General features: G+C 53.8%; 1 protein-coding gene across 3 annotated transcripts; it reads left to right on the top strand.

Annotated features, from left to right (window-relative positions):
- Positions 1-5,342: 5,342 nt before the first annotated feature.
- On the top strand, positions 5,343-9,980 carry Rnf112 (ring finger protein 112). 3 transcript variants are annotated; one of them, XM_026380339.2, is made up of 15 exons: positions 5,343-5,396; positions 5,559-5,599; positions 5,700-5,771; positions 6,437-6,722; positions 6,899-7,105; positions 7,248-7,379; positions 7,557-7,661; positions 7,927-7,977; positions 8,290-8,346; positions 8,434-8,508; positions 8,626-8,746; positions 8,863-9,032; positions 9,113-9,166; positions 9,322-9,396; positions 9,510-9,980. In XM_026380339.2, the coding sequence occupies exons 1-15, from the start codon at positions 5,343-5,345 to the stop codon at positions 9,978-9,980; spliced, it is 1,971 nt and encodes a 656-aa protein (XP_026236124.1). The 3 variants fall into 3 exon arrangements, with proteins under 3 accessions (XP_026236124.1, XP_026236125.1, XP_026236126.1); XM_026380340.2 differs by lacking the exon at positions 5,700-5,771 and having other exon boundaries at positions 8,626-8,743; XM_026380341.2 differs by lacking the exon at positions 5,700-5,771.
- Positions 9,981-12,597: the final 2,617 nt, after the last annotated feature.

The raw sequence follows: 12,597 nt of genomic DNA, 5'->3' as shown, positions 1-12,597 counted from the left end.
CCACTGTTATGAAAGTAAAATCCAAAGTCTGCCATGTGTGTCCCCATGATCTCTTCTCTGCTGATTGCTACCCCAGTCCCCTTGCCCTGCCTCTGCTCTTCCCTCTTTCTAGCTTTGTCTGGCACCTGAACTATACCCACATTGAACCTACTTTGGAAACTCACTGCCGGGCCCTTGCCCATGCTGTTCTGCCTAGAATCCCACCCCTGCACATTTCTCCCAGTTAACCAACCCTCAACTGGCAAGGCTAAGCCACATGATTCCCAAGTCTGGGCAAAAAGTTCCTTTTGGGCTCCCACAGTTCCCTGGGCTTCCTCCATACCAGCCTGAGTCTCACTGAGGGGGGGCAGCTGATGCTTCCTCGTTTGCATATAGCCTTTGAGTTCCTGAGGTGGGGGTCCACCAAAAGACACAATTACAATATATTTAAAGATTGAATTGGCTTTTATTTGCCATTTTAAAATCAAGCTGAGCTTGAGGTTGGCTTTATAGGCAGAAAAGGGTTGAAGAAAGAATAAATAGATCCAAAAGTGGATTGGTTGTTTCAAAGTTAATTTTCTTTGAATGCTTAAAGCAGAGGGGATGACATTATTGTGTGTACTAAAACTGGCTCATTGGAAGATTTGGCTATTACCTCTCTCTCCTGATTTCTTGAAAGATCAGATAAATCTCTTAGTCTCAGCTTGGTGGCGTGAGTAACTCTGTTATTTGATTTGTTGGGCTTAGCGCAGAAGCTCAGTTCCAATCCATGGCCTCCCTTGAATTTTAGTTGGCAGACAGTATCTTATTTATTGTAGCCCTCTGTGTTAGCTCTTCAGCACTGTGACTAAAGTACCTGATCAGAAAAACTTAGAGAAGGAAATGTTTGCCAGACCTAGGAGTCCAGGTGTCTGATTTCTCCTTCCAGGACTGTGACCGGAAGTTTGCTGAGTCTCTGAAACTCGGTTTCCTCATTGGATAAGCAGGGATACCAGTCTCTGCACTGTGAAAAGTGACTGAGGTCATAGCTCCCATGACAACATACTGTGAAACCTAAATTGCTAAGCGAATGTTGGAAAATCATGTTTGTTTTTTTTTTAATATTGATTTTTTAGGTGTAGATGGTCATAACACAATGCCTTTTATTTTTATGTGATGCTAAGAATCGAACCTGGGTAGAACCTGTAAGCAGGAGTCGGGTAAAAGACACACTTATGGGTGCCATGTCCAGAGCAGGAGCCTGGGCTCTCTACAGCTGTCTCTCGCCCAGCTGTAGAGTTCAGGGACTGACCTCAGTATCCCCTCTAGGGATTGCTCCCACCGACTGCTGCAGCTTGAACACCATGATTGAAACTAGGTATCCTCTTGTCATCATGGCCCTTGACGGTGCATTGTGAACAAGTGGCTTTCTTTGTGGGGAGTCTGAACCTTCCCTAAGTCACGAGGGTTTCAGATATTTGGACTGTGCCCAGGAATGGTCCTTTCAATTCCGAAAGGGCTGTCCTATGGCAGGACTGGGGCCACCTGTGGTGGGAAGGGACTGAGGACCCCTGGCAGGGACTGTCAGAAGTTGAAACATTGCTTTCTCTTCTCGCACACACCAGCAGGAAGTCTATACCAATTTATAAATACCCAATTTATCTTGATCTTTATTGGAAATTAAAAGTGCCAGCCAGATATGGCAGCCATTGGGGTGGCTGGTGCCTACCTTGAATTCTGTTGTCCCTGATCCTAGATCTTGTCCTGCTTCTCTAAGACCCACTCCTCATATGCCTGAAGGAGGTCTTATCCCTTTGGCCCCTTTGGCTTGGGCTGGCCTCTGTTGCTCACTTGTGGAGGCCTGGCCTGGACAGAGCCATAGTAAAAGACAGGACAAGAGCAGAAAAGGCCCCTGGGTCTGGGAGCAGGAAGATTACAGGCATTAGGAGCAGACAGCGGCACCTCAGGGCCAGGGTGAGGGTTCAGGCTTGGAGGCGGCCATGTTGGCATGGGCGCTGGGGTGGTTGAGGGTCTTCAGCCCATCTTCCTCCAGCTCACCACTTGCGACAACACCTAGAGGCTGTTAGCTTGACAGGACAGTGGGCCTCTGAACCCTGCAAAGAGCACTGTGGGCGCAGGGAATGAGGGAGGATGCCTCCTAGATGTATCTAGGAGAGGCTCCCCATTCCCTGACCTCTCCCCTCTTCACAAGCTACCCTCCCGCTAGCTTACCTTATACTTCTGGGTTACTGCCTGGGCTCGTCTCTCACCAGAAAGGTCTGCTCATCCCATGTCTTTGCCTGCCCACTTCATGGCTTGGGTAGGAAGTCCTCCCAGGTGCCTGCGTCTGAGCAAGATGCCTTTTCTTGATTCTCCTCCTTGTCTCTCCGCTCTCCCCCATCAGAGAGCTTATCACACACTACTTGCTGTTGGCCTTTCTGTCTTTTTTGGTAGACCAGAAGTTCTTTCAAGTTCATCAGTGTAATCCATGGCCTCATATGATACCTGGCGTCAGTGCTCAATAAATATCTGCAACATGGATGGATGGATGGAGAGGGAGAGAGAGAGAGAGAAAGCAATCAGTGCACGTGTGAGCACAAAGGACAAGATGCAGCCCAGATCCACGCCCACAGTGACCTCTCTCCTTCAGCCACATCTCACCGGCCTGCATTTACCACCCAGTCTGAATTATTATCTAGGAAATGGATTCACCCACTAATGAGGATACAGTTTCCATAATCTAATTATCTTACCTCTGAACATTCCTGCAGTGCTTAATATGGGAACTGTTTAGGGGACATTAAAGATCCAAACCATAACAACAGATTTGTGTTTGTGAGTATGTATACAGGAGCATGTGAGTGTATGTAGATGTGCAAGTGCAGCTGTGAGTCTGTGTGTGACTGTTCAGATGAGTATGTGAGTGCTGCAAGTTAGATAGACACACGGTGTGGCGTAGGTGGAATGGTTTGTGTGAGGTGAGAACTTACGTAGGATATTGGTGGGAGGTGACTGGGCACATGGATGCTTGTATTTGTGTATTTGTGTGTGTGTGTGTGTGTGTGTGTGTGTGTGTGTGTGAGAGAGAGAGAGAGAGAGAGAGAGAGAGAGAGAGAGAGAGAGAGAGAGAAGCTTTCTCTTGCCCACCTCAGGGTCACATTCTGGGAAACTGTATTTTTGGCTTCTGAAGCTTATTTTTTCAAAAAATGACTCTGCCTTCTCACTTCCTCCCAGCCCGGAAACTGGAGCCGGAGGTCATGAGGCCAAACGGTTACCAGCCTGGGCTATGCCACCAAGAAACTGTCTACCAGGTGGAAGGAGGCAGAAGGAGAGCAGGCGCTGAGAGAGCTCCTCTTCAGGATCTGGAGACTGACTCTGGAGAGGACCATGGGCCAGGTTGTGTGCTGTGGGTAGAAGGAGGAAGTACTGCATGAATGTGAGGCCTGCAGCCAGTGGCCTGTCCTGCCAGGGAGGAGTTCTGTCCTGCCAGCTGCTGAGCTGTGGGCTAATGGGATACACAGCGGTTTGCTCTGGCCCTCCTTGGGCCCACCACACAGATGTGTGCAGGAACAGTGGATAACAAATAACGGGCAATGGGCAAACAATGGAGGTGAGTGGTATGGCTGGCCAAGCAGGCCCATATTTCTCGGAGCCAGTACAAGTTTTTGAGGGCAGTTGCTTATGGCCACATTCCTGGCACCTTGCACGACTCTAACCACGATGTGTTGTGTAAATGAATAAAAGAATGGAGGAAATGATGAACAAGTCTATTTCTACAGCCTCAAATTCCCTCCCTCCCCATAGGTCAATCTGCCTTCTTGAAACCCAGGAGCTCCTTCCCACAATTCTCCCCATGGGTCCATTCTCACTCAAGGCATCTCTTAGTCCTCAGTGGCCTGTGTACCTTGCAGGACCAGGCAGGACCAGGCTTGGCTCAATGGGGCCCTTCTTGAGTTTTTTGGTTTTTGTTTTTTTTTTTTTTTGAGTTCCTGGGGCATCCCTGCCTGCTGGGGGTGGTCTCTACAGAACTTCTCCAGGTTCTGAATCCCACCCCACCCTAACTCCTCTGCATCCCAGCCCTTAGGAATTGCCAATAACTCCCCTGCCTGGGCAAGTGATCTTAGAGCTCAGAGAGGCAGAGTAAAATAACCAGGGACTTCCAGCTGGTAATCCGGCTCAGATCAGGCATCCTGGGCTGCACCAAACCTGTCCCAAATTAGGTTTCCAAGTCATAACCACCTGAAGTCAGCACATCACATCCCGTTGGGAGGCAAGAAGTCTCCAGGCACCTGAACTAAGTGTGGGGAGGATGTCTTAGGAGGGAAGAAGAAGAACAGGCAGAGGGAACACCGAGCAAAGGTAGTGGGGCAGAGTGAGAGGTGAGAGGGTGAGAGAGAAGGCTAGAGAGGAAGATTCAGGCCTGGGGGTGCAGGCTGGGTAGTTTGAATTATAATCTGATGGTAGTAGGGAGCCATGGAAGATGTTTGAGCAGTGTGGGGTCACTGATGCTGGGAGCCTCTGTGCTGGTTACGTACTGCCAAATGGATGGGAGAAGGTGAGGGGTCCAGTCCAGAGGTGGCTCTTCACCAGCTTGAAGCAGAACAAAAACCACGGATAGGGAAAGACACAGAGAGGATACATGCAGCGTTCAAAGGTACTGAGGAAAGCTGCGTCAGTGATGTGAGCTTGGAGGAGGCTGGTGGGATGTACAAGCCACATGCAGCGTGGTGGCACCATGCACAGCGTGGTGGTGCCGCCCTGCAGCTCTGCACATAGTTGGTGCTCAGTGAAAGTAGGTTATACGAATGAATGGACCCATAGCCTCGCTGTCTCTATGTCGTTCCAGTTGCCCTCTCTCCTGTGTCTCTCAGCGCCGTCTCTGGGCATCCCGCTCTGTGGCCCTGAAGGACCCCAACTGGCCTGGTAGGGGCAGTGCTGGCCCACGATCCCACTCCGAACCCCTTTCCTTTTTGCCAGTGCACCCACATGGCTTCTCTCTCTCTCCGTCCCCCTCCCCCTCCCCCTCCCTGTCCTTATCTTTCCCTTCCGTCTCCATGGCGACTCACCACCTCGGCTCGCCTGCATCCCAGCCTCTGCCAGGGATTCTGAGCTGGGCTCTGTCCCTCCCTCCTCCAGAGCCCTGGTACCCGCAGCCCTGTCTCCTCCCCCTGGGGTGAGTCCAGCAGCAGCCTCCTCTTTCCGGACTGTCACATTTATTCTCCAGCTCTGACAGGGAGTCAGCTCCTCTGGGGAAACCATCCCTTGCCCCACCCTCCACCTGCCACCGCCCAGCAAGCCCTCCGGGAGAAAAGCCATCCTTGCCTCCGGTGAAGGTCTTGGTGGACCTCTCTCTGCGTTGGACCCCCTCTCTGTTCCAGCCTCCCATGCCGAGGCCCACCTTGTCAGTCACTTCCTTTTGTCATCGGCTTGGCAAACGGGCAAGTCTTCAGTCCTAAAATCTGGGGGGATGGGTGGGGGTGGGAAGCAGCCACCTGGGATGGGGGATGGGCCTGGGAGGGAGGGGGAGGGACATCCTGGAAACCCAGCATGAAGGCAGGAGTCTGGATTCTGTCCTAATTTTTGCCCCCCCCCCCTCCAAGGAGAGAAAACGGAGCTTCATGGGAAACAGCAGCAACAGTTGGTGAGTGCTGGGGCCTGCTGGGCAGGGGTTGGTGCAGTGGGCCTGGCAGGTCAGCTGGAAAGGGCTGGTCCAAGAGCATGGAGCCCTGCAGCTACCACAGGGCTATCCCTAGAGAAGGAGTGCCAGGCTGGATCTACCAGGTTGTGGAGGGAGGGCAGGGAAAAGCAGATGGGTGCTGGGGGGGCAGATGCTCAGCTCAGAGAGGGGAAGAAATCTTGGGGGAACCAGATCCATCTGCTCAGCTGCAGAATGGGCTGCTTGGGCACCAGGGCCTTACCACTCTCTCTTGACTATCCCAGTAGCAGGGGCTTGTAGAGTTTCTTACTTCTTGGGGGGGGCTTGCTGACCTTCTTGAGGGGGTCCCTGTTGCAAAAGGTCAGCAGAGAGGGTTTTCCTGAGCTTTGGCACCAGGCACGGAGCAGCCTGCTGCTCACCTATCATCCTGGAGATTATCTCCACACCCCATGAGCTTGGGGATCCTAACCTCTCCATTGGGACAATTAGGAAATTGGGACCCAGAGACAGGAAGGACCCTGCCCACAGTTGCATGGCTGGGAGCTGGCAGAGCCAGGGTTCCATTCAGGCTTTTTTACTCTTGGGTGTTGTTTTACGACTGTTCTGCTGTTCTCACTTTGGGGCTGCCAGAACCTAGGGTACAAGTGAGTAAGGAACAGGTAGATCTTGGCCTGTCTGGGAGCAGCTCCCTAAGTCCATGGAGAACCCTGAGAGAAATGGAGGTGACACAGAGAAACCTTCACCCCAAGCCGTCAGCCTGCCCCCCAAAACCTGTGCATCTAATAAAATATCCTGCTTTTGAATGTCATGTCCTGCCCCCAGGTCCCATGCACCATTTCCCAAGTTGGAGCTGGGCCTGGGGCCCCGACCCACGGCACCCCGGGAGCTGCCCGCCTGCTCCATCTGCCTGGAGAGACTTCGTGAGCCCATCTCATTGGACTGTGGCCACGACTTTTGCATTCGGTGCTTCAGCACACACCGGGTCCCAGGCTGTGAGCCGCCCTGCTGCCCCGAGTGCAGGAAGATCTGCAAGCAGAAGAAGGGACTCCGCAGCCTGGGGGAGAAGATGAAGCTCCTGCCACAGCGACCTCTACCCCCTGTGCTGCAGGTGTGGGGACTAGGCCTCATGGGTGGGCGGGGAGTATGGAGACCTCTGGATCAGATCCAAGAGGCCTGGGTGGCTTTGACCCTAGTTTAGAATATCAGGATGAAGCACCAAGTTTTCAGCACTCCAGACCTGGGGTCCCATCAAGGCTGCTCAGGGAGCCTTCTCTCCCTTCCCAGGAGACCTGTGCCGTGAGGGCGGAGCCTCTTCTCCTTGTGCGCATCAATGCTTCTGGAGGCCTCATCCTGAGGATGGGGGCCATCAACCGCTGCCTGAAGCACCCCCTGGCCAGGGACACCCCTGTGTGCCTCCTGGCTGTCCTGGGGGAGCAGCACTCAGGGAAGTCCTCTCTCCTTGATCACTTGCTCCGAGGCTTGCCGGGCTTGGTGAGGGCAGGGCTGGCAGGCAGGAGGTGGAGGGCGGCGAGGTGGGGGGTCCCAGGTTGGCTCTGGGGAAGGAGCTGAGTCTGGAGCCTAGTCTCTGGGGACATAGAATAGACCAGCTGATGCCCCCCTTCTCTCTCTGCAGGAGTCCAGTGAGGGCAGCTGGCCCAGAGGAGGAGAGGGTTTCTTGCAGGGGTTCAGGTGGGGTGCCAATGGCCTTACCAGGGGCATCTGGATGTGGAGCCACCCCTTCCTGCTGGGGAAAGAAGGGAAGAAGGTAAGAGGAGAAAGGGCAGAAGGGGGTCAGGGAGGAAAGAGGGGGATGGACCAAGAGGAGGGGAATAAAGAAGGAAATCTTTGGGGGTGAGGACAAGAAGACTGGGTCAGGGGGAAGAATGGGAGGGAGCGAGGCCAGGCTGAACCCTTAGCTTGTCCTCCTCCACCCCCTGCCTAGGTGGCTGTGTTCCTCGTGGACACAGGGGATGCCATGAGCTCTGAACTGAGCAGGGAAACAAGGATCAAGCTCTGTGCTCTCACCATGATGCTGAGCTCCTACCAGGTGAGAGAGGTGCTGGGCGATCGGGTCTCCCCACCTACAGCTCGGCCCCCTCCAAGCTGAGGATATCTCTCAGGCTTTGGTGTCTGTGGTCCCTGCACGTTCTGGGGTGGCCCATGGAGAGGGGCAGATGTTCCCAAAGGACTGACAGTCCCTGGGGGCAGCGGGAGGCTGGGGGAATCAAAAAGACCTGCTGGAAGGTGTGAGATACCTGGAGGCAAACTCATTCTCCAGGGCCCCTGGCATCTTATTGTGCCCTTACTTGTAGATCCTGAATACCTCCCAGGAGCTGAGGGACACAGACCTGGATTACCTAGAGGTGAGGAGGCCTCTGATATTGGAGGAGTCACCCACATGGCCCACAGAGCCGGCGGCTGGACCAGAGGAAGTTAATGCCCTTTCATTCTGGTCTAGAATTTTACGACACGTGAACTAGGCCAAAGGGTTCGAGGGTAGGGGTGAAGCGCGAGATGCCTGCTTTGGAGAGAGGCAGGGGGATCTTGGATTGGGGAAGTGGCAAGATTGTTTCCGATAGCAGGGCAGCCCGGGGTCGGGGGTGGAGTGAGAGGATCTGAGACAGATGGGAGCTTTCAGAGAGTCCCAACCCTGGTGTTCTCTGTGCTTATCCCAGATGTTTGTACACGTGGCCGAAGTGATGGGCAAACATTATGGGATGGTGCCAATCCAGGTAAGACACCCTTTTCTGAACTCGTCAGCCCAGCCCCCCACCCCCCCACATGCCCAGCTTGGGAGTCAAGGGTGTATTCTCTTCTAGCATCTGGACCTCTTAGTTCGTGACTCGTCCATCTCCAATAAAGCAGGGCAGGGGCACGTGGGTGATATCCTGCAGGTGAGTGGTGCAGAGGGAGGGGATTGGAAGGGGCCACTACAGGGTGGAAGGCAAAGGGGCTCCAAGGGTTCTGGAAGGGAACTCACCGTGGAATGCTCTCCTCAATCCTTCTCTCAGAGATTGTCCAGCAAATACCCCAAGGTCCAGGAGCTGCTGCTAGGGAAACGAGCCCGTTGTTACCTCCTGCCCAAGCCGGGGAGGCAGTGGGTGAACAAAGGCCAAGGAAGCCCAGGAGGTGGTGAGTGTCCCGAGGGGACAGAGACCTCCCAGGGGCTCCCAAGCTTTCCCAGCTCCCAACCTCTCTCTCCTTGCAAACTCCCCAATCTCCTAAGCATGAGAAATTTTCTTCCTCAGATGCAGATGAGGATTTCTGCCACCTTCTTCAGCCCTACGTTTCTGATGTTCTGAGCACAGCTCCCCAGCATGCAAAGAGCCGCTGCCAGGGATACTGGAGCGAGGGGCGCACAGTGGCCAGGGGGGACAGACGCCTGCTCACGGGGCAGCAGCTAGCTCAGGAGATCAAGGTGTGAAAACCCCCTGGAGACCCCAGCTCTCTCCGCAGGCCCCTGCTCTCCCTGACCCGGCGGTGGTGGTGTCTCTGCAGAACCTCTCAGGCTGGATGGGGAGAACGGGGCCAGGTTTCAGCTCTCCGGAAGAGGTACGGAGCCCCCCGGGTTGGATGGGGGTGTGTGAGGGAGGACTGGCAAGGTGTGTGTGGGGGGACTCAGATGCCCTGGGAGTGGAGATGAGGAAACAGGTTGCACCCTGGCTGAGGAGGAAGGAGGGAGGCAGCCTGGGCTTTCCCGTGGACAGATGGCTGCTCAGTTGCACGACCTGAGGAAAGTGGAAGCTGCCAAGAAGGAATTTGAGGAGTATGTGAGGCAGCAGGTAAGCCCCTGGGCCTGCAGGGGAAGCTGGGGACTGGCCAGCAGGGCCCACAGAGGGGAGGGGGCACCTGGGTCTCCTGGTTAGGACACCTTTTCTCCTCCCCATTGACACAGGACATAGCCACCAAGCGCATCTTTTCTGCTCTCCGGGTCCTGCCTGACACCATGCGGAACCTCCTCTCCACCCAGAAGGACGCCATCTTGGCCCGCCATGGCGTGGCCTTACTGTGCAAGGAGAGAGAGCAGACCCTGGAGGCTCTGGAGGCCGAGCTGCAAGCCAAGGCCAAGGCCTTCATGGACTCCTACACGATGCGCTTCTGTGGCCATCTGGCTGCCGTGGGGGGTGCCGTAGGGGCCGGGCTCATGGGCCTAGCAGGGGGCGTGGTGGGTGCAGGCATGGCTGCAGCTGCGTTAGCTGCAGAGGCTGGGATGGTGGCAGCTGGGGCGGCAGTGGGAGCTACGGGGGCTGCCGTGGTTGGGGGTGGTGTGGGCGCTGGGCTGGCTGCCACCGTGGGCTGCATGGAGAAGGAGGAGGATGAAAGGGTGCTCGGAGGGGACCGAGAGCCCCTTCTCCAGGAAGAGTGACCAGCCCAGGGCATGTTGAAGGGCAGGAGAGATGTGAAGTGGGGGAAGAAAGTAGTCGGGGTGGGACCGATCCAGGGGTTCTGAGGGCCCCGCGAGTACCATCCTGCCCCTGTGGAATGCTCAGTGTCCAGGGAGCTGGCTGAGCTGGGGACTCAGGATGGTTTCAGGAATCTGGAGGTGCTTCCTGTGGGTCAGGAGGCAGTACTCGGAGGCAGTGAATAGAGCCTCCTGCCTGTGTCTGTCATGGTTGCTGATTTGCTGCCCTCCTAGTCCTAGGTAAACTTGACTCCTGTTTATTTCCTTGGACGATCCTGGATTATAGGAGGGTCGAGCAGATACCATCCTAGAAGTCTACCCCTGTCCTTTCCTAGATGGGAGAGGCCCCAGGATGATTGACCTTGATGTTCGGGAGGCAGGAGCACTAACAAGGGGCTGGGAGAGAGGAAGGGGATGCAGGACTGAGCCAAAGAGGCAGGGTATAAGAGAGAGGCCTAAACCTCTGAAGAGTCAGACTTGCTTTCAGGACTCTTCCTGTAGCTGCTGCGGCTGGATTAAGGTGTCTGCCTGCCCTCTGCTCTGTGGCTGGATGTCTGTCTGTGCATCCTGAGCCACCCTGCGCCCATCCCTCTCTGCAGGCCTCTCTTGGGCTCATGCCCTTTATCAAGCCTATTCAGATGGAGAAGTGCCCATGTTCTTTGTGGAATGCCCTCACCACAATCGATTAAATGCCAAAGAATCACACTTCAATCGCATTCTGTGCTAATAAGTCTATGCCAGATTCTGTCAAGGTCTTGCAAAGGAAAACAAAGTGTGCAGATTCTATCCTTAAACAGACACTTTCTCCCCTGAGCTTGTGTGAGAGACCACTTTATTCCATCTTTGCAACTCCCTCAATGTCAGGCCCCACCAGGAACTTGAGAGCGGGAACTTCTCCCTGGGGGATGTAAAGTCCTACTAGGAAGACTTTTGGGCTATTACACTGTAACGAAGGCTGAGAACATGACCCTTTATTTTATTAAAAATAAAATGTGTGTACCCGAATGTCAGCTTCCCAGTATGTTACTGAAATAAGAATTCAGATCCTGGGGCACTTCAGGGCAGAAGGAGGCAGACCAAGGATTTCCATGATTGAAACTTGTGGATGGGAAAAGGGACACTAGAATTCAACAGCAATCTAACAAGTGTTGGAGGTCCCTGCTTGGTGGTGGCAGAAGAAGTGCTCAGAACAAAGGCCAAATGCATGGGCCATACCTTCGTTGGCTTGTCACTAGGACTTAGGGTCCTGATCTTGTCTTTCTACTGATTAAAAGCCCCTGCCAATCCGCAGTCAGTTGGCATCTGTCTTAGCAGAGGGCAACGTAGAGGCCACAGCAGGGAGACTCCGGTTAAGACCCTGGAGGAAAGAGCAGCCCAGGACCCATTCTGTAGGGCTCAGCCAATTGAGAGTTCGCTGGCCTGATTCTCCCAACTCCAGCTCTCCATCTCAGAATGACAACAGTGGTCACTGCAACATTTTATGGATGAAGACCCAGAGCTGGGGCATCTCAGATAAGACTGTCCAGCTGGCCAATGAGACAGCAGGGGAATCCTAAAAGTCCAGTCTGGTGCTATCCTCAGGAATCAAAAGACAATGCTGTGCTGTTAAGATCAGCTCTGCTGAAATTGAGACGCTCCTATTCAGATTCTTTTTCTGACTGGTCAGGCGCAGCTCTGGGAAACTGCGGAGGTGGCAGAGGTGGAAGATACGGTCTGGGACAGATGGCTTAACGGTTGAAGTTGCAGTTAACGGGCTGGGGACAGAATATATGATGCAAAGAAATCCCAAAGCTTAGATGGGGGATGAGTGGGTAAAGACAGATGAGGGTGGAATCAGGCAGGGTGGGGACAGGGTCTAGGCTTTGTGTTGTGTTTGTAGAGAAAGGCTTTCTGGAAGCTTCTCTCTGAGTCCTTTCATTGTCATCTGGTGGACACATGAGCTAACTAAGCCTCCCAGACTTTGGGGCTGGCAGGCTTGGGACTTGAGGGCCTCCGAGGACTCACAGAGGGAGGGTGTTGTGGTGCTAGAATTCTCCTCCCCCAGAAGCACCAGAAGGAAGTTCCATGGTCAACTTCTTGTTCTCTGAACAGATGGGGTGAGGTTGGCTCAGCCAGAGAAGCTTCTGCAGTGATAGGATGAGTAATATTCATTGGTATCTTCTGTCTTGTGCCTTATACCTTTCAAAGCATTTTCCCAAGTATCTTCTCCCTTAAGCCTTAATCATCTCATGCTGTATGGAGAAGACAGGTTTATACAGAGGAGGACACTGAATGCCAGAGAAATGACGTGTCTCTGTTGAAACAACTAGTCAGAGATAAGCCGGGACTTGAACCCAAGACTTCTGATACTAACTGGTTTTCTCAGCAGAGCCCTCTCCCTGATTCTGACCTTGAATATGTGGCTTCTTAGGTGTGTGATTGCATTTTTCCTTTCTATAATGAAACATCCAAAGCTTTTTTAGCTCACAGTTTTGGAGGTTCAAGGGTATGCAACAGCATTGGTGATTGGCATAACATGGTGGGAGGGTGTGCAAGATGGGGAGTTCACATAGCAGCCAGACAGGAAGCTGGGGAGAGACTG

This window comes from Urocitellus parryii, chromosome 7 (genome assembly GCF_045843805.1).
Source record: "Urocitellus parryii isolate mUroPar1 chromosome 7, mUroPar1.hap1, whole genome shotgun sequence".
NCBI classification, from domain to species: domain Eukaryota; kingdom Metazoa; phylum Chordata; class Mammalia; order Rodentia; family Sciuridae; genus Urocitellus; species Urocitellus parryii.
Note: the sequence above shows the minus strand (reverse complement) of the source record. Positions and strands in the feature narration are given on the sequence as shown.

Excerpts from the sequence above, each read along its gene's own strand:
- Rnf112 (XM_026380339.2), top strand. The coding sequence starts at position 5,343 with ATGCCGAGGCCCACCTTGTCAGTCACTTCCTTTTGTCATCGGCTTGGC. Across the intron at positions 5,772-6,436 it reads GGGCAGGGAAAAGCAGATGG|GTCCCATGCACCATTTCCCA; the intron begins GTGCTGGGGGGG and ends TCCTGCCCCCAG. Across the intron at positions 9,397-9,509 it reads AGGAGTATGTGAGGCAGCAG|GACATAGCCACCAAGCGCAT; the intron begins GTAAGCCCCTGG and ends CCATTGACACAG.